This window comes from Poecilia formosa, unplaced genomic scaffold (genome assembly GCF_000485575.1).
Source record: "Poecilia formosa unplaced genomic scaffold, Poecilia_formosa-5.1.2 Scaffold94, whole genome shotgun sequence".
Taxonomy (NCBI): Eukaryota; Metazoa; Chordata; class Actinopteri; order Cyprinodontiformes; family Poeciliidae; genus Poecilia; species Poecilia formosa.
This window is the reverse complement of record NW_006800033.1, coordinates 1,701,555-1,721,328: the sequence shown is the minus strand read 5'-3', so window position 1 is coordinate 1,721,328 and position 19,774 is coordinate 1,701,555. Positions and strand designations below refer to the sequence as shown.

The 19,774-nt window shown below is 36.6% G+C and overlaps 4 protein-coding genes across 5 annotated transcripts; 2 read left to right on the top strand and 2 right to left on the bottom strand.

Moving 5' to 3' along the window:
* Window positions 1-217: 217 nt before the first annotated feature.
* LOC103142228 (max-like protein X) lies at window positions 218-2,637 on the top strand. Of its 2 annotated transcripts, none has more exons than XM_007558171.2 (5): window positions 218-313; window positions 1,214-1,250; window positions 1,348-1,437; window positions 2,285-2,394; window positions 2,491-2,637. In XM_007558171.2, exons 1-5 carry the CDS (start codon window positions 275-277, stop codon window positions 2,620-2,622), a joined length of 408 nt encoding a protein of 135 aa, XP_007558233.1. In that variant the 5' UTR covers window positions 218-274; the 3' UTR covers window positions 2,623-2,637. The 2 variants fall into 2 exon arrangements, with proteins under 2 accessions (XP_007558233.1, XP_016529858.1); XM_016674372.1 differs by having other exon boundaries at window positions 259-313; window positions 1,205-1,250.
* Window positions 2,638-2,942: 305 nt separating this feature from the next.
* Window positions 2,943-10,369, bottom strand: LOC103142260 (formin-like protein 1). The gene is made up of 2 exons (XM_007558215.2): window positions 9,496-10,369; window positions 2,943-3,293 (listed from the first exon to the last, which is right to left on the bottom strand). The coding sequence occupies exons 1-2, from the start codon at window positions 9,670-9,672 to the stop codon at window positions 3,111-3,113; spliced, it is 360 nt and encodes a 119-aa protein (XP_007558277.1). The 5' UTR covers window positions 9,673-10,369; the 3' UTR covers window positions 2,943-3,110.
* A 1,003-nt stretch (window positions 10,370-11,372) lies between these two features.
* On the top strand, window positions 11,373-16,391 carry LOC103142227 (MAX dimerization protein MLX). Its single transcript, XM_007558170.2, has 8 exons — window positions 11,373-11,466; window positions 12,367-12,403; window positions 12,501-12,590; window positions 13,438-13,547; window positions 13,644-13,746; window positions 14,411-14,510; window positions 14,801-15,002; window positions 15,097-16,391. The coding sequence occupies exons 1-8, from the start codon at window positions 11,428-11,430 to the stop codon at window positions 15,151-15,153; spliced, it is 738 nt and encodes a 245-aa protein (XP_007558232.1). The 5' UTR covers window positions 11,373-11,427; the 3' UTR covers window positions 15,154-16,391.
* Window positions 16,392-16,727: 336 nt separating this feature from the next.
* psmc3ip (PSMC3 interacting protein) lies at window positions 16,728-19,233 on the bottom strand. Its single transcript, XM_007558169.2, has 8 exons — window positions 18,948-19,233; window positions 18,540-18,640; window positions 18,089-18,178; window positions 17,898-18,009; window positions 17,621-17,766; window positions 17,478-17,531; window positions 17,322-17,381; window positions 16,728-17,245 (listed from the first exon to the last, which is right to left on the bottom strand). The coding sequence occupies exons 1-8, from the start codon at window positions 18,964-18,966 to the stop codon at window positions 17,189-17,191; spliced, it is 639 nt and encodes a 212-aa protein (XP_007558231.1). The 5' UTR covers window positions 18,967-19,233; the 3' UTR covers window positions 16,728-17,188.
* Between the last annotated feature and the right edge of the window lie 541 nt (window positions 19,234-19,774).

Here is a 19,774-nt window from a genome sequence, read left to right as displayed (position 1 = left end):
TTGCATTCAAGTCTTTTTTTTTCCCACCTGGCTGTTCCATCCAGATAAATCATACCTACTATACTTATGTCTTCTACAAATGAACGGAAGAACTCATAGCTTGAGTAAAGTAGGGTTGCATCTGCAACAGGTTGACATCAATGTTCACATTTTTGAAATGTGACTTCAATCTACTGATTAACGTTTAATTTTTGAAATATTTAGGCACTTTTACTTTCATTTTCTGAGCAGCACCTGAAGGCAGCCACGCTATTAGTTTATTTAGCATTCCAAAATGACGGATCCGACTACGTCTCCAGAGGACCACTGGAAAGTAAGTCTCTGTTAAAGACCACTTTCGAGCTTCCCGCTCATTGTTTTTTACTGTGACATCTGTAATGTTTAATAAACTGGAAATGCTGAAGTTTGAACGGTGCTGCTAATGTAGCGTTAGCTTCATCACGTTCAGTAACATTGGAACAGATGGCTAACATGTTAGCAAAGTAAACAAAACCGTCTAAAAAGAGAAACTCGTGTTTCTTAACTAATATTCTTTGTCTTGTGAATTGGCTTGCCTTCCATAAAGAAGAAAACAATTAATGCGTTAAACTATATTCAAAATATCGATTTTAAGTGAAGTTGAAAGGCTTTTTAAGAGCCCGACTTATTAAATGGCCACTTCGTCATGCTTGATACCTTTGAGTATCCGTCTCACACTAAGTCGTTTCTTTGTGAACATTATTGTATCCTTTCTTATAATCTAATATTTCTATTTCATTTATATTTAACTGAGCATTGCTGATGAAAGAATGTTGTTTATAGACCTTATATTAATGAAATTTGAGAAATTTGTGCCTTGAATTGAGTTTTAAACCTATTTTGTCAAACAACATTCATTTTTAAGGGAACTCTTAACAGTAGACAGTGTTTCTCAGGGTTTTTTTTTTTTTTTTCCACCATACGCAGTGGAAAATCTGAGCTAACACAACCAGGCAATAAAAACCCATTGTGTTGCGTTGCCCTACATCCAGCAGTAAAACCTATTTGACACATCGTTTATCTTCTGTTGTACTTGCAATGGACAAATCAGGCCGTTGCTCAGTAGGGGGGTTTAGACTGGCTTGTTGTTGCTCTTTTGTCAACGTATTTAGGACAGCACATATTTTCCTCTTGTCATTTCAACCTCACACTCTACATTTTATTTCTTCTTTGCTACTTGGTGATGGCCGGGCAGACAGACGGGGCTTTCAGCGACAATGGCTTTGACACCAGTGAGTACTTCTTACAGGACTTAACTCATCTTTTCTCTGTGATCTCTTGTCTCTCTTGCTTTTAATTTTCTCATAACTATTGTTTTTTGTTACTCAGGTTTCTTCACTGATACTGCCAGGAAAGGTAGCATTGTGTCCAGGGCAAACAGTATCGGCTCTACAAGTGCCTCTTCAGTTCCAAATACAGGTATTGACTTTTTAACAGATAACATTTTTTCTTACAGCTATTTACGGTCCATGTGTGATATGTTTAGAGTTGCACAGTACATCAAATAGTCTGGGTTCCTGCCCAGTCTTGGAAAAATCAGAAAATGCATAGAATTAATTTCAGGTCTGGATACCTGTGGTAAAAATATAAAGTCTGATTTTCCAGACTTGCATAATTTGAATGTTTTTTTTAGACTAACATCTAGTAATGCTCAATACACACAGTGGGTGTACATGAATTTATATAAAAGGGGCATGCTTAACTTTGATATACCAAATGAGGTCTTGCTTTTAAAATTTTACCCATCAGAATTTTGGTTTTTCATTTACTGAATGAAATGAAATGCTCTTTCATAAATCAGTCAATAATTTAGTATATTGCTTGGTTTGATTGGCATCTGACAACTCTTGAAACAGAGCAGATCTGAAGTCAGTTCAGATTCCACAATAGCGCTGCCTTAAATAGTCTGGAACTAGGAAGCCAATTTTAGCATTGTGTTGATCATTATTTGTGTTATTTGCAGATAATAAAACTTGACAACTACAGAGTTAGTTTATTCTTGCCATAGGTTTCAAAATAAACACAAAGTCGAAGTTTATTATAGCAAACTCGGACTACGAATATTGAAGGTTTAGCTTATTATATCCACTATTTATTTTTGTCAATAATCCAAAAATTAAAATATAAATATGCAAAATCTGAACAAAAACCTCAATCCTTCATTAATAAATATGCCAAGAAAAAAAAAAATCCCTGACCTTAGCTATCAGAGCTATCTATACTACAGACATGTTTCCATAATAAAAATGAATTTGTTCCCTAACAGATGATGAAGACAGCGACTACAGGCATGAGACGTCGTACAAAGACTCTTACAAAGACCGAAGGAGACAAGCACACACACAAGCTGAGCAGAAGCGCAGAGATGCAATCAAGGTGACTTCACATCAGGATCCTTTTTTTTTTCTGCTGTTATCAATTATTCCACATATTATAGAAGTTTCTAATTTTATTCCCTCATTCTAACACCAGAAAGGCTATGATGACCTGCAGGGAATTGTTCCAACCTGCCAACAGCAGTCTGAGTTTGCTGTCGGAGCACAAAAGATCAGCAAGGCTACTATCCTTCAGAAAAGTAAGCTGCAGCCAACAAATACTTTATGAATTGTGAGCCAATGTGTCTTGATGTATTCAGAAAACAATTTCTGTTTGTGCTAAATGTAGTTTCACCCCTAAACCTACCATGTTATTGCTAAAGAAATAAAACAAAAACTGGTGCTTTGTTCAGCCTTTTGTAATTTTTTTTACAATAATATTTCAGGGGTCAATAATAGTACTTGCATTGTTGTTGGTTGTTAAGCTCTGATTGTATGCAGGAATACCTTTACAACCAAAATGACTGAGTTTTTATTGTAGATTTTATCCTCCATAATAAATACTTTTGGANCATATTTGTGCACCATTTGAAGCTATTCCTACTTGCACCACTAAATCTAAAAAAAAAAAAAATCAACACTAACCACCCTTGGTTACCATGGTGACACCTTTATAAGTTGCCACCACAGAAACTGAGCTGCAGGGTTTTCACACTGCACACCACCACACCAATTTTTTTTTTTTTTTTTTTTCACTAAATGTTTATGTACTTTCAGTCAACTCTGTCCTGGTGAAGGCACTGGTGCAACAATCCCGTTCAGAGTCATGACGTCTTTTGTGGTTTGAAGTGATGAAACACCAGCAAAAACGCTCACCTGATCGCAGACTAATTCCCATTTCTTGTCGTTGTCGTATTGACTCAACAGCTTAAGTTTGTCGGGAGGCAAATTCATGTAGCTCTGAAGGAAAGAGAAAGAGAAAATTATTATTATTATTAAATTACGATAGAGAAATATATATTTGATCCCTTTCTGAGCTCTTTTGCTTTTGCTCTTTTGTTACAACTAATAGTTTCAAATCATCAGGAAATTTTAAAATCAGACAAAGATTGCCTGAGTAAGAATTCATTTAATTAGAGAGGGAACAGCTATCTACTAATAGCTACTAATTTGACTAAATGCGAAAAAAGAAATAGTTCCCCCTAAACCTAACAACTAATTTTGCTACCCTGGCAGGAAACAACTGATACCAGATGTTTTAAATAACTGACAGTGAGTCTTTACATTTCTGTGGAGGGACTTTGGCCCACTTTTCTTTGCAGGATGGTTTGAATTCAACCAAACTGTAATGTTTGAATGGCCTGTTTGGAGTCTTGCCACAGAATATCAAATGGATATATATAACCCTAAGCTTTGACTAGACCACTCCAGATACTTAATTTTGTTTTATTTGAACCTCTTAGTGTGGTTAAACACCTGGATTTGTTGACATTCTCTCAGGTGCAGGACCTAAAGAAGCAAAGCAGACTCGGACTATCAAACTACCATGTTTGACTATCAGTACTATTTTGTCAAACTCTTTGCAAGTTTTACAGATATTATAGGATGTACATCTTCCAAAATGTAAAACGTTTTTAATGTATGTTTACAGAATACTTTCCATAATATCTTGGCGATCGTCGAGATACTTTTTTTAAGCAAATGTGAGATGGGTCATTCTGTTGGTTTTGGTCAGCAGAGATTTTCAACTGAAACTCCTCCTTAGATACCATTTTTGCCCACTCTGTTTTTTTTTTTTGTTGTTGTTGAATCATGAACACTGGCCTTAACTTGAGGCAAAAAAGGCTTGCAGTGCTTTAAATGTTTGTTCTGGGTTCCTTTGTGATACTCTGAATGAGTCGTCAATGCAAAAGTAATTTTGGCAGGCTGGCCACTCCTGAAGCTTCACACATTTTTTTTATTTTCTCTATTTGTGGACAGTGGGTCTCACTGTAGTTCACTGAAATCCCAAAGGACTACAAAAGGCTTCGTAACCCTTTTCAATGACTTAGTTTCTCATTTGTTCTTGAATTTTTTTTAGATTGGGGATATTATGTGTTGCTTTTTCAAGTCTTTCAGTCTACTTCATGCCAGACAGGTTTTATTCAAGTGATTTCTGGATTCTCTGGTTGCTGTTAAAGAAGCAGAAACATTTTTTTTTAATTGGAGTTAATTCATGTGTTTAAGAGGGGATCAATCATATTTAACATAAGTTGTTTTGGGTAGCTTTTTTTTTAATAATTTGAAATTAAATTGAGAAACTACTTTCTGTATTTACTTGGTTTGCCTGATATTAAAATTTGTCTGCTGATCTAAAACATTAAAGGGTGAGAAATAAGCAAAAACAGAGTCAATCCTTAAGGGAGGAAAATATTTTGTCATGGCACAACAACATCCTTTATACATTCTTTCATTCTTTTCTGCTTCTTCAATTGTATGTCGGTCTAAACAGATGTATATCAGATGACAGTAAGAAGTAGGAGGATGTACCTGTTCAGAGAAAAGATGACTCACTGTTTGCATGAGTTGTGGGTTGTTGTCAAGAGCTACTTGATCTCCCAAAATATATTTGTGATAAACAGATATTTACCTCAGAAGTCTTTTTCACTGACTAGCTTGATAAAACAAAACAGCAAAAAAAACAAAAAAAAAATCCCAAAATGAAGGTTTTAGATCTTTATAATGCTGCTTTGTCACAATGCTTAAAATATACTTTAACTATAGGAGATCCAGGAATAAAACTTCCAATTTCTCCATGTTATACATCTTGAAATACGTAAAAAAAATATTTACACAGATGTTTTTGGGTCATCACTGTTAGGTTGCCTTTTTCTGTTTGTGCACCTCTCATGACGTTTTGTTTTGTTACACCTTCCTTACCGCTTATTGGCAATAAGTCACAGCGAATCAGCTTGAGGTCAGATCAACAACATTAAAAATGTACTCCCTTTGCCCTCTTTCTCTTTTCTTCCCATATTTTTGGAAAGTCTGGTGAGACTTAGGTGTTGCATTGTCCTGTAATAAGATGGACAAATGACCCTGGAAAAGTTGACCATAGTTTGGTTTATGTTGCAATATTTCAGGGCAGCTTTCTGCATCCCAGGAGAGCACACAAGTGTAGCTGGTGATATTGATACAAGCCAGCAGAGCCTGGCTTCTGCCCATATTTCCAACAACATCTGACTGTATTTTTGTCTTGGTTTTTCCCAAGTCAAAGTTAGCCCTAAGATAATAAACTGCTGTGTGTTATCGACTGCCTGGAGAAAATAAAAGATGAACTAAACTTTTACATCTTGTTTTTCTACTTCTGTTTTCCATAATCTTTTAGATTATCATGGTTCAGAACTGTAGAAAGTAGTGACTGTACATCATATGGATTATGGCTGAAAAACCCCACCTCCACAGGTTTTTAATGTAGGCTGTTGTAGTTAGATCATAAGTTTAGTTCTTAGTGTTAAGAAAAAGCACAACGGAGTTCATACAATGACTGAAGTCTCATATAAAAACTGGTTGTTCTCTTTAAAAGATGAAGAAATAAAATAAAAATAAACAAAAATAAATGTGAATAATTCAGCATCAAAGTACTAATTAAATTAATATATTCCTGTACAAATCTTGTATTTATTACTAACTTAATTTAAAATACTTCAAGTCAGATTATGCACTTTGATCTAACCTAAAACCCCTAAAGCACGCTTTTACTGTCAAGACAAATAAGTTAACTCAGCACTGGGTGTGGTTTTGAGTTACCCCATGCACACCCAAGCACCAACTTGGTGTTTCTTTTTCACATTTGAAAAAAAAATAAAAAGAAGAGGTTCAAAACGGAAATGGCCCGTTGCCTTGGTGCAGAAGAACTGCGCTTCATCCTTGGCGGGGCAAGGGTGGAGCCCCTTCGTGGGTTTTGTGGTAAGAAAAAAGGGCAGATGACAATGTAACTCACGCACATTGACTTACATTGTCAATGTTTGGAAAAAACTGGTATTAATAAAGAAAGAAAATGCCCACTTGGCGCAAAAATGTCTTTCTTGTTTAGAGATTAAATCTTAGGCTTACAATGGAAGTGTTCTGCTAAAAGAGGAAGTGAGGTCATACATTCATATGAGTGCTGGGAGGGCGCAACAGGCACGAAGCAGCACAGGTCATGTTGGTTCACTATGTGAGACGACAAAGTTTATCACACAGATAAGTTTATATTTATCAAAATAAAGTTTTGAAGAGCACCTCTCATTTATTAAGGAAAGCAAAAATTATCTATAACAGAATTGTTTTAAGTCAGGCAGGTTATCAACAGCCACTGCATCTGAAGCAGGTATAAGTCCAAAATTTGACTAGGCCACTCTACAAGTTTCTTTTTTAATCATGGAAAGGTGGATTTCATGGTGTGCTTTGGATCATTGTCCTGGCTGGACATTCTCCTTCAGGATTCTCTGGATCTTGAAAGCAAAGCAGTCCCAGATCATCACGCTGCAATCAGCATGTTTCCCTGTCAGCATATTGTTGTTGTTTTTTTTTTCTTTTTGAAAAATGCTGTTAGTTTTACACCAGCTGTAACAAGAATGTAACAAGAAGTCCACTCTCCAGAAAGTTTGACTTTTGTCTCTAAAGTCCTCAGATTATTAAAATAATTTCAGATAATTGAGAATCTGTTTTTGGCAAATGTGAGATGTTTTTTTGTGTTCATTTGCAATTTTGTCTTGAAACTCTTCTATAAAGCCTTTTTTTTGCCCAGTTTCTTTCTTACTGTTGAATCATGAACTTAGCTAAGGCCTGCAGTACTTTAGATGTTGTTCTGGACTTTTATAATCTCATGTATGAGTTGTTAATTCACTCAGAGTCATTTTAGAGGGCCAACTTGTTCCATGAAGGTTCACCACTGTTCCAATGTTTGCTGCTTTTGTAAATAATGGCACTCACTGTGATTCACCAGAGACCAAACTCTTAGAAATGGCGTTGGAGCATTTTCCTTTCTGTTTTTTGAACTTTTACACTACCTCGTGTCATCAGACAGGCTCTGTTTAAGTGATTCTACAGGCTAGACAGCAATCAAGCCTGGGTGTGACTAGTGAAACTGAACTCAGCTTTCAAAAAATTTGCTTATTTACAGTTAATTCTTGGTTTCACGAGGCACATACACAGCACCAGATTGGTTTGGACAGGCTTTCTTTCTTCTTAATGCATAGCCATTTAAAAATTGTTCTCTATTTGCACAAGGTGTATTTGTGGAACACTGACGTTTGTCTGATGATATGAAACATTTAAATATGACAAGTAAGCAGAAGAAATCTGTAAGAGGACAGATACTGTTTTCTCAGCCCATCCAGCCTGAGGAAAATGTGTGAGACCCACACACTCATAATCTCTACAATTATAATCATGAAACAACTTATTACAGTTGTGATGGTGCATACTCTGTATTTTCTCATGCACAAACCATGAGCAGCAGCTCCTGGGGTAAACAATACTATATATTCAGTTAATCTATGACATATGTCTGTGTAAAATGTAAATAAACAGATATGTTAAGATGTGAAGGCGATCCAAGTCCATCCACCTATCTATTCTCCAGACTAGTGCCTGCCTCCAGCGATCATTGAGTTGGGACGCATGCGGACAGGTTGCCAGTTACATTTACCACTTGCAATGGAAGCTCTCTCCTTTGAGCAGCTTAGTAACCAATTAACCAAGAATTAATTGGTTAATAGTTTTTCGACTGTGGATGCCGGGGTTCCGAGCCAGAACACACACATGCTTATGGAGAACATGCGAACTCCATGCAAGAAGACCTTTGGCATCAATTTGAAACCAGAACCTTCTTGCTGCAAGGATCAAAATCCTCTATACATGAAGCGAAACGATGTGAATGCTTTAAATGTAGACATCAAATGTAGACATCTCTTGTTGAGTCTGTTTTATAAAATAGATGCATTGCATGACTTTTAGTAATCTGGAAACCTGGGAGACTATTCGTTATAGTAATTTAGTAATGCTGTTTGGCAATTTGATATTTCCCCTTTCATGTCTGATATAGAATTGCATTCACACAACAGGATATTGTTAGGGTTTCTTTTTTCTGATGCAATGTGTCAAATGTTGTGTCGCCATTGCAGATTTGGATGTTGGGAGTAGAATTTTGAGGACTTAATCTAACATCTTAACTAAATATAATATGGAATAAGAAACTTTTTTTCACAACTAGTCTATAATATGTTGCATAGAAAGATTAATACCAATCCATTTACTTTTCATTTTTTCATCTGGAGTGTTGTTTACTCGTTACTATTTTTAAGCGAATCTAGAAAACGATAAAGAATAAAGCAAACCACTTCTTCCTGTTGTAATGTTTACATGGGAAGGCATCCTCACACTGCAAACTGCAGGAATAAATAATCTTCATTCTGACACCAATGTTTCTGAGTTCAGCTCGTCATAATCACGTCTCAGTTTACAACCTCTGGTTCTTTGGGTTTCATTAGTGTGTTACTTTGCTAACACCAACATAACTAATACCAAGTGAAATCTTTAACTTCACAGATCTTCTTTTCCAACTCAACAGGTTTCTTCTTATATTATAAGAATTTGAATTTCTGCTGGCGGCTCTGTGATTTAAACAAATACTGTATGTATTACTGGTGAAGATTGGGGATTTTTGTCCCCGGTCTTTTGGGACTGTTGAAAGAATGGTGAAACTCTTGCTTTCCGGTCCTGTGTGCTTTCATATAAAATGTGTTGCTCAACTTCCCCTTGAGGCCAGCTACCCATGCAGGCACTAATCACCCGCCTTGTAGTCAGGCACTTCAGAAATGCCTTGAATTATTTGTGGACATTTGAGCAAAATGACAGATTATCGATCACTTTCAAAAATCCTGATAAGTAGTTATAAAATTTGCAGAAGAAACTGAGATAAACAGTGGAAAAAGTAATGGAAATATTGGTAAACATGACTAAATAAATGTTATCTTCACCTACTTTAAGTCTCAGTTGATTTGTTTTATATAGTTTCCTAGATCTGTTTCCCGATCAGCTGGTCTGCTACCAAAACTTACATAATTCCTTGAATCTGTGCAGATCTCTATAATCTGGTTTGTTTTTATGTGTAAGGGTGTTTTCCTCAGCTACTCACCAGCACCACATTGAAGCGCTCCTCCAGCTCCTCTTCTGGGGGCATTGGAAGTTTTGGTGAAGAAGATTGCTTCTTCTGTAAAGGCAGTGTGGGGTCGCTCATCGCCGAAACTGAGTTCCTGGCCTCTCTGCCCTCGGCCGCCTCTAGCTCCAAGCCCCCTGCGGCCGCATTCCCCATCACTAATCTCCACAAGTAATCCAGGAGGAAAGCTGTACACAAACCAATTCACCTGAAAAACCAGACTGTTCCACAGCAGAGTAGCGAAAGGTGATCACTCCAAATGACAAGAAAGAGAGTCCTGGGCCTTCAAGGTGATCAACATTAAGTTTCTGGCTCACTAAAATCTTGCTTGTCCAGATGACACAAGAAGTGAAGAAAAAAGTTGGGTTGTCCTCATGTTTGCTCTCTGATTAACATCTCTAGATACAAGATAAAAAAAACCCAGTCAGGTCCTGACAGAACTGAGAAATAAAACCTGGATTGTGTCTCACCAACTATCTGCACTGGTTGAAAACGTCTCTGCAAAGTAAAACTCAGAGGCCTGTGTGTGAGAGGAAGGAGAGGGAGTGTGATACACTCTGTAACTAAGTCAGAAACCACAGAAGCACAAAAGCAGAAGAGCAACTTCCTGTGTGACAGCAACAGAACCTGGTCTAGAGGACAGGGTGGAAGATAAATGTGGCAACCGTTAGTAACATGCATGAAATAGGTGGATGATTAGAAAAAGAAAAGTACAGTGTGGTGGTGGCTCGAAGATAAGATATGAAGTTAGTTTAATGAAGTTACTACATTAGCAGTTGCACTTGAAAACTTTAACACAGTGGGAAACTGCCCCCAGTTAGTGGTGAAAATATTTGCACTGGAGCCGTTTATTTCCCCAAACTTATGTTTATATATGATTAAATTACCAGAGTCCTTCCTTAGACGATTGCTAGCCAGGTAAATAAAGATGACTTTGGAAAGAATGATAAAAAAGCGCCTCCGCGTGGTAAAATCAATTGTTGCATTAACTGTGGCGCATTTAGGGTCATTGTATGTTCGTCAATGTCAATCTGTTTGATGTTTATGTATTCCTATTGAGTAAATAGATTAATTAATTAATGCTATTTAAAATTGACTTCAACTACCTGCTACCACTTTTAAGTGTCTTATTGTGTGTGCTGCACATGAACTGAAAGCATAAAAGCTGACGTCGAGTCAAACCAACTTATTGCAATATTTGCATCAGCCCTCACTGTTTATTTATTTGAGACGGCTAAGCTTTCTTGAACAGCCTTTAGATCTGGATTTTTTTTTTAAATTTTTTTTTTTTTTGCTACTTCCAGAGGCGCACTTGAAAGCAGTCTTGGTACTTATTCATCCTTCCAAAATGACGAAGCTGTGTTTTACTATATATTTGCTGGGTAATTTAATATACTGTATTTACGTCAGACAAAGGAAGGTAAATGTTGCAAGTGTAATGAAACAGTGCCTCTATGTGGCAACAGTCAGCAAAGGCATGTAGTGGTGTTACCTTTAGAGTCCACTTTGTGATAGGAATTTATCATTATCAACCTCAACGTCAAATATTTTGCGCTAGTGTTTAAAAGACAATATTTAAAGTATGATATAATGAATAGTAGAATAAATATTTATGAAGTAACTTGTTTTACCTGTCGTTGCATTCAAGTCTTTTTTTTTCCCACCTGGCTGTTCCATCCAGATAAATCATACCTACTATACTTATGTCTTCTACAAATGAACGGAAGAACTCATAGCTTGAGTAAAGTAGGGTTGCATCTGCAACAGGTTGACATCAATGTTCACATTTTTGAAATGTGACTTCAATCTACTGATTAACGTTTAATTTTTGAAATATTTAGGCACTTTTACTTTCATTTTCTGAGCAGCACCTGAAGGCAGCCACGCTATTAGTTTATTTAGCATTCCAAAATGACGGATCCGACTACGTCTCCAGAGGACCACTGGAAAGTAAGTCTCTGTTAAAGACCACTTTCGAGCTTCCCGCTCATTGTTTTTTACTGTGACATCTGTAATGTTTAATAAACTGGAAATGCTGAAGTTTGAACGGTGCTGCTAATGTAGCGTTAGCTTCATCACGTTCAGTAACATTGGAACAGATGGCTAACATGTTAGCAAAGTAAACAAAACCGTCTAAAAAGAGAAACTCGTGTTTCTTAACTAATATTCTTTGTCTTGTGAATTGGCTTGCCTTCCATAAAGAAGAAAACAATTAATGCGTTAAACTATATTCAAAATATCGATTTTAAGTGAAGTTGAAAGGCTTTTTAAGAGCCCGACTTATTAAATGGCCACTTCGTCATGCTTGATACCTTTGAGTATCCGTCTCACACTAAGTCGTTTCTTTGTGAACATTATTGTATCCTTTCTTATAATCTAATATTTCTATTTCATTTATATTTAACTGAGCATTGCTGATGAAAGAATGTTGTTTATAGACCTTATATTAATGAAATTTGAGAAATTTGTGCCTTGAATTGAGTTTTAAACCTATTTTGTCAAACAACATTCATTTTTAAGGGAACTCTTAACAGTAGACAGTGTTTCTCAGGGTTTTTTTTTTTTTTTTCCACCATACGCAGTGGAAAATCTGAGCTAACACAACCAGGCAATAAAAACCCATTGTGTTGCGTTGCCCTACATCCAGCAGTAAAACCTATTTGACACATCGTTTATCTTCTGTTGTACTTGCAATGGACAAATCAGGCCGTTGCTCAGTAGGGGGGTTTAGACTGGCTTGTTGTTGCTCTTTTGTCAACGTATTTAGGACAGCACATATTTTCCTCTTGTCATTTCAACCTCACACTCTACATTTTATTTCTTCTTTGCTACTTGGTGATGGCCGGGCAGACAGACGGGGCTTTCAGCGACAATGGCTTTGACACCAGTGAGTACTTCTTACAGGACTTAACTCATCTTTTCTCTGTGATCTCTTGTCTCTCTTGCTTTTAATTTTCTCATAACTATTGTTTTTTGTTACTCAGGTTTCTTCACTGATACTGCCAGGAAAGGTAGTATTGTGTCCAGGGCAAACAGTATCGGCTCTACAAGTGCCTCTTCAGTTCCAAATACAGGTATTGACTTTTTAACAGATAACATTTTTTCTTACAGCTATTTACGGTCCATGTGTAATATGTTTAGAGTCGCACAGTATATCAAGTAGTCTGGGTTCCTGCCCAGTCTTGGAAAAATCAGAAAATGCATAGAATTAATTTCAGGTCTGGATACCTGTGGTAAAAATATAAAGTCTGATTTTCCAGACTTGCATAATTTGAATGTTTTTTTTAGACTAACATCTAGTAATGCTCAATACACACAGTGGGTGTACATGAATTTATATAAAAGAGGCATGCTTAACTTTGATATACCAAATGAGGTCTTGCTTTTAAAATTTTACCCATCAGAATTTTGGTTTTTCATTTACTGAATGAAATGAAATGCTCTTTCATAAATCAGTCAATAATTTAGTATATTGCTTGGTTTGATTGGCATCTGACAACTCTTGAAACAGAGCAGATCTGAAGTCAGTTCAGATTCCACAATAGCGCTGCCTTAAATAGTCTGGAACTAGGAAGCCAATTTTAGCATTGTGTTGATCATTATTTGTGTTATTTGCAGATAATAAAACTTGACAACTACAGAGTTAGTTTATTCTTGCCATAGGTTTCAAAATAAACACAAAGTCGAAGTTTATTATAGCAAACTCGGACTACGAATATTGAAGGTTTAGCTTATTATATCCACTATTTATTTTTGTCAATAATCCAAAAATTAAAATATAAATATGCAAAATCTGAACAAAAACCTCAATCCTTCATTAATAAATATGCCAAGAAAAAAAAAAATCCCTGACCTTAGCTATCAGAGCTATCTATACTACAGACATGTTTCCATAATAAAAATGAATTTGTTCCCTAACAGATGATGAAGACAGCGACTACAGGCATGAGACGTCGTACAAAGACTCTTACAAAGACCGAAGGAGACAAGCACACACACAAGCTGAGCAGAAGCGCAGAGATGCAATCAAGGTGACTTCACATCAGGATCCTTTTTTTTTTCTGCTGTTATCAATTATTCCACATATTATAGAAGTTTCTAATTTTATTCCCTCATTCTAACACCAGAAAGGCTATGATGACCTGCAGGGAATTGTTCCAACCTGCCAACAGCAGTCTGAGTTTGCTGTCGGAGCACAAAAGATCAGCAAGGCTACTATCCTTCAGAAAAGTAAGCTGCAGCCAACAAATACTTTATGAATTGTGAGCCAATGTGTCTTGAAGTATTCAGAAAACAATTTCTGTTTGTGCTAAATGTAGTTTCACCCCTAAACCTACCATGTTATTGCTAAAGAAATAAAACAAAAACTGGTGCTTTGTTCAGCCTTTTGTAATTTTTTTTACAATAATATTTCAGGGGTCAATAATAGTACTTGCATTGTTGTTGGTTGTTAAGCTCTGATTGTATGCAGGAATACCTTTACAACCAAAATGACTGAGTTTTTATTGTAGATTTTATCCTCCATAATAAATACTTTTGGATATTGTTATTTTAACTTCTTGAACTGCATTCCTGAAATAAATTACCTTTTTGACGATGATGCTCTGTTTTAAGTACCATTCAAAAGTGGTATGTTAAAAGTTTAACTGATGGGAAAACCATTTTTTTTTTCTTAGTTGCACACCTTTTTCTATACTGAGTTTTAAAATTATTGCTTTTTAATTGAATTCTATAGTTAAAAAAGAGCATCAAACAAAAGAAGTCATATAGAAATCTTGCTGAGTTCATTTATGAGAAATAAAAAGGGAGAAGCAGCATTGCCAACAACTCATAATTGACGTCCCAGAGCTGTGCCAAGATCTGTGACGAATGCATGTTTGTTTTATTGTTTCAGCAATCGACTACATCCACTTTCTTCATAAAGAAAAGAAGAAGCAAGAGGAGGAAGTTTCTGTCCTAAGGAAAGAAGTGATGGCCTTGAAGATCATGAAAACGTTAGGAAGTGGTTTATATCTTTTTTATTTTTTGCAAAAATAAAATCTTCCTTCATCTAGAAAAAAAGAAGACATAAAGTCCTTACTGCCACATGAGTTTGGATTTAAAAATAAATATTGATCATGAGGAAAGAGGGGACATCTATTTAGCTTCGATTGCAATTAATCTCCTCATTGAAAAGTTTAAATCCTAATAGGATTTAAAAAAAAAGAGAAAATCTTTATGTTATCCCCACACAGAAGCTGCAGCTGTTTACTAAATTGGAAATAAGATGTTTGTGTCCTTCCAGGAACTATGAGCACATAGTGAAGGCCCACCAGAACAACCCACAGCAGGGAGAGGACCAGGTCTCTGACCAGGTCAAGTTCAACATCTTCCAGAACATCATGGACTCGCTCTTCGTGTCTTTCAGTAATTCTGTTTCAATGAGCAGCTTCCAAGAACTGTCTGCCTGTGTTTTCAGCTGGATCGAGGAACACTGCAAGCCACAGGCAAGGACTCTTATGGACGGATGCTGCACAAAGCAAAAACGTCAATCTGCAGACGGAGTGACCATGTTTGTGTGCTTTTTCTCTCCTTTTTCAGACGCTGCGGGAGTTTGTTGTCGGAGTGCTCCGGCAGCTCAATGGCCAGCTTTATTAGTTGAGAAACCTCTGGCTAACTTCCAGAAATTGACTTTTAACTTGCTCTTGCCTCCCAGGATGGAATTAAAACTTCAATCTGCCACAGTCCTCACACTGACTTCAGCTCATCAGAGATTCCTGGATCGTTATTAGATTACCTCGTCAAACGCTATGGGGAGAGATGAAAGGTTGCCTTGGCTTGAGCAGTTAAGTAGGGATGCCTTGTGACCTCTTTACTGTTGGGAATTTACATCTCTACAGCATATTTTTTGCTCCATCTCAAACTTCTAAGGAACGCAGAGAAAACACATTTTTAAGCGAAACGTGGCGTGCAGAGAACATCTAGTTATAATTTCAACAAAGCACAGAAAACGGAACGTATGCATGAAAAGCTTCCTGCAAAACAGCACAGGAAGTAGTGTCTTATCAGGTCCTCCTCCCAAGTTTGCCTAGTTTCATAATCTAAATGGTAACCATATATATATATATATAAACATGTGTGCCTACAAATAGATGCTCATATCAAGTCAGTTATTCAGTTCAGAGCAAATGTACTCGGGCTTACCTGAGACACCGTGAGGAGAAATCGTTTATTTGACGTGAATGAAGTGATGATGTTTCTGCCGCATCTTAATTAATAGAGTAAGAAAGCAGAACGGTCACGGCTTTTCTTCTGTCTCGTCAGTTGGTGACCATGTAGCTGGATTCTGAACGAGAGCTTTTCGTGCTGCTGCGCACAAACGAGTCACTCCTGAAATTTGTTGGATTGTTGTGAGCATTTCAAGCTCTTCTCTGTTTTCAGGAGCATGCCATATGGTGCCTCAGAATTTCTATCACTGATGTTTGCTTTGAATTAACCCTTTACTGTGACAGAGCTCCGTGTTTAAATAAGCGTAGCTTTATAATGGGGGGGGGGGGGGGGCAAAGCAGAAAAACACATGTAAATGTTAACCCGCTGTGCCACAGCTCAGTGAACGAATTTGTTTTACAGGATGATAAACACCAAGTGTTGACTTTGATAAGCCTTTTTTTAACTTATGAAACATCACTAGAATAAGTTGTAATGCTTTTATGGTAAATGTATAGATCTGCTGTGTGAGCTTTTATAATCAGTATGTTGATTACCACTACAGTTTTTTGTTTTTTTCATTTATCACTGCTGTCATAAATATTATACCCTTAAAATTATTCATCTGTCAAAACACTTCTGTACTCGATGAAAAAAAATTACTTAGATAAATTTCAATCATTGAATTTAAACAATTTTTTTGTGTTACTTTCAGGAACTTAATTTCAAAGGCAAATCACTAGTAACTTTTAGATACCACTGAAGTCTAATGCAAGTGCCATAAATCCACTTGCAATGATCTCAATGCTCTCATTGAGCTTACGCTACTAAATAAGATCATATAGAAGTCGATCCATTCAAAGTCTGATCTTATTTTTGTAAACACTGAATTGGAGGTTTTATAAGGCTTGTATATGACGACGTGTGTGTGTGTCTAAACATGCAGTGGACGTTGTTGATGTGTTGATTTTATTTTCATTTTCAGAAGAAAAATAGTGCGAGGTGGCAGGAGAAAAGAAACTCAGTCAACATTAAACACTTTAATTACAATAAACTTATATACTTGTACTCTTAAAAATGTGATGTGGTCAAGCATTAGTTTGATACATCGCCATCTTAAACAAAAATAACTAATTCAGTTGGTAAACAAACTGTTCACAACTCAACCTTAACATTAATTTGTTGACATTACTGTGAACTCAGGTATGTTTTTGTGGTTATAAAATTGGAAAACAAACCGCTGTTGCCTCTGAGGTGATGAGCATCCCTCTATAACGCCTCAACATTTGTGATTTTGTTTTGCTAACACTGATGTACATAAGTGCTTTCAGCTATGTTTTCCATTTCAGAATCTGCTGAACTCGTATTTATTCAAAGAACGTGTTATAAATAAAGTTTCCTCTTGGAATTAGATCACTGTGATCAGTTTCCTTAGCTTCGGTCTACCCAGGCTTGATCTGATGCGGTAGCTGTGCAGCGGTTTTCTTCAGGTGGTAGGAAGCACCACCTGACAGTCCTCGTCCGTCTCCACTCCCACCTCTTCCTGTGGAAAAATAAAAGCATTGCCAGTTAATTAACATTTGAGGAAAATGGATATAATGACTTCCTTCTCATCTTACCAGGAACTCTTTTTTGCTCTTTGGGTATCCCTCCAGGATGGAATTCATCATGTCCGAAGCCTGAGAAAAAACAAACTATTTTAGCACTTCCGAAGCAATTCTCCTTCACCACATGGCGTGCAAATTTAAACTGATTTGTTGACAAAAATACACTACCAATCTCTTCCTCTTTTTCCACTCTTTTACATAAACATCACGCTCTTTATAGACCTGCAAATTACAACAAACACACCACACTGTACAAGAAATGCAGAACAGCCAAAGTAAGAGATTAATTGAGGTTTTAAAGCGGTTAACACCTTCTCTTTTTCTTCTGGTGTTACGTGATTTGTAGCCGACTTTATCTTCTCCAGACGTTCTCTGTAACCAGAACATTCGGCTTTCAGCTCCTGGATTTCTGCCATCATTTCCTCTGTTGTGAGGGAGCTGTTTAGCTCTTTCAATTCTGGCACAGCACAAAGAAATTCATTTCAGCTGTAATTCCTGCACTGGACTAAACAGCATAATTATGGTGTTGGCAGTAGAAGTGTTTTTTTTTCTTTTCTTTTTTTAATCTGAATCAGCATAGAGGTCTACCTGTATCTAGCTGCCTGCAGCTCTGTGTTAGGGTCTGCACCTCTGCACTGAGCTCTGAAATCTGTTTATCCATGGCCTTCAGGTCTGCATCATTCACATCTCTGAACTGAGACTGTGGGTGAGATTACAAATAGTTCAGACGGCAACTCCCTGCCTTACAGCAATTAAACATTCTAGATTAACAGACTAACCTGATCGGCAAAGTAAATCTTTTGCTTGCCATACATTTTCTCCTTTATCTTGCCTTCTTGAGCCAGCAGTTCCATGGCTTTGACCACTGCCTGGTGGAACAAGTTAATCAATCTATCATCAGGTTGCGAACAATACATCTTTAAAGATTTCTCCCTTGTGCTCTCCTTAGATTTACAACTGAACATCTTTGTGGCCAAAAATGCTTCATTACCTTTCCCTAAAACCATATTTTTAATCTCACAACTAAGGTGAGAACAATTAAGTATTTTATACTAAAATACTTACACTCATTTGTGGTTTTTGTAAAAAAAGAAAAAAAAATCAGTAATTCAAATACATAAACTGACATTTAAAGGGATTGACTACAGATGACTGGATACAGGGTAATATGACCCAGAATTGTCACAAAATCAGAAAAATACAAAAAGATGAAGGAAGAATTGATCTCACAGTTTTGCCCAACCCATGCTGCTTCTGCAAATTACAGAAGACATCCTGAGCACTGTAGGGACGGTTCTTTTCATTTAGATAGGCGAGGATGATAGACGCTCCTGTAATGAACAAAATATTAAGGTTGTGCAGATATTAACATTATGCCATTGTAATAGACTTAATGCACGTCTATGTTTGAGTTTGCCCGATTTCATCACATCTTATGACTCATAATCATTAGTGCCTCTTTCAGATATTCTCCCGCAACAAGCTGTTGTTCGGGTTAGCTAACGTTAGCTTTATGCTAACCTAGCTACACTTTATTTCGAAGTTTCTGTGAAACACCAACGTCTTCCACGCGGAATAAAAAGTTGTCTGGGATTAAAAACAATCGAAAACAAATTGAAGTAGTTTATTTTTCCTTACCGTTGTCTTTTTTGCTCATTTTCGTGTTCACATTAGCTTTCCAGATTGAGTTTCGCGGAAACTTTGCGTCACGGAAAAGATCGACTATTTTATAAGAGGTATCACACCAGTATATATTTCCAACTCAGTCAGTCAATCTGAGATCTTCTGTTGAATCTTTAGCTGATATAAAGTTAGATTATTTTGACAGAGGAACGAATAATGTTTTCGCCAGTATTTGTTTCAAAGTTGTAACCGAGAGGAGTTGGCTTAAATCTTGTAAGTTGTAGCTACTAAACCCGAAAAAGTAGGCGTTGAAAGACGTCTGTTGCTCTCAAAGGAACAGTACTAAGAACGCCCCCTGGAGTCACAACATAGGAGGACGACGAATTCACATTTTTACTTTAAATTTCAATATTCAAGTCTTAGGAGATTCCATTTCTAATTGTTTTTTTCATTTTAAATTAACAAAACATCAATAAGAATCATAGCATGTAGGTATGTTTGACCTTTTCGGTCTTTTTTTGGTATTTCATTGTGTCAAAGAACAATCCAAAAACCAAATTTAATTCCAAACAATTTATTCAATGTATTTTACACTTCAAAATATATCAAAACCGGATACGGAAGAGAAAATACAATACTATGCACATTAACTTAGCAGACTAGAGAATATTGATCATGGAGCAGCTTGACCGAACATTAACACCCAAATCCAACAAGCCAAAGAAATCCATCTCAGCTATCAATCAGTGCATTGTTTTTCCTACTTCATTTTCATGAAAGAATATCTAGCTGTTTTTTTTTTTTTTTTTTTTTTTATTGTTCTTGAAACTTTTTTTAACCGG

What these genes read in the sequence shown, in the direction of transcription:
- LOC103142228 (XM_016674372.1), top strand. Translation starts at nt 275, where the DNA reads ATGACGGATCCGACTACGTCTCCAGAGGACCACTGGAAA. An exon ending in CTCCAGAGGACCACTGGAAA is followed by an intron (nt 314 to 1,204) that starts GTAAGTCTCTGT and finishes TACTTGGTGATG; the next exon opens with GCCGGGCAGACAGACGGGGC. An exon ending in CGACAATGGCTTTGACACCA is followed by an intron (nt 1,251 to 1,347) that starts GTGAGTACTTCT and finishes TTTGTTACTCAG; the next exon opens with GTTTCTTCACTGATACTGCC.
- LOC103142260 (XM_007558215.2), bottom strand. Translation starts at nt 9,672, where the DNA reads ATGGGGAATGCGGCCGCAGGGGGCTTGGAGCTAGAGGCGGCCGAGGGC. An exon ending in AGCGCTTCAATGTGGTGCTG is followed by an intron (nt 3,294 to 9,495) that starts GTGAGTAGCTGA and finishes TCTTTCCTTCAG; the next exon opens with AGCTACATGAATTTGCCTCC.
- LOC103142227 (XM_007558170.2), top strand. Translation starts at nt 11,428, where the DNA reads ATGACGGATCCGACTACGTCTCCAGAGGACCACTGGAAA. An exon ending in CTCTTCAGTTCCAAATACAG is followed by an intron (nt 12,591 to 13,437) that starts GTATTGACTTTT and finishes GTTCCCTAACAG; the next exon opens with ATGATGAAGACAGCGACTAC. An exon ending in AGGAACACTGCAAGCCACAG is followed by an intron (nt 15,003 to 15,096) that starts GCAAGGACTCTT and finishes CTCCTTTTTCAG; the next exon opens with ACGCTGCGGGAGTTTGTTGT.
- psmc3ip (XM_007558169.2), bottom strand. An exon ending in AGATTTACTTTGCCGATCAG is followed by an intron (nt 18,010 to 18,088) that starts GTTAGTCTGTTA and finishes TCTCACCCACAG; the next exon opens with TCTCAGTTCAGAGATGTGAA. An exon ending in CTGCAGGCAGCTAGATACAG is followed by an intron (nt 17,767 to 17,897) that starts GTAGACCTCTAT and finishes GTGCTGTGCCAG; the next exon opens with AATTGAAAGAGCTAAACAGC.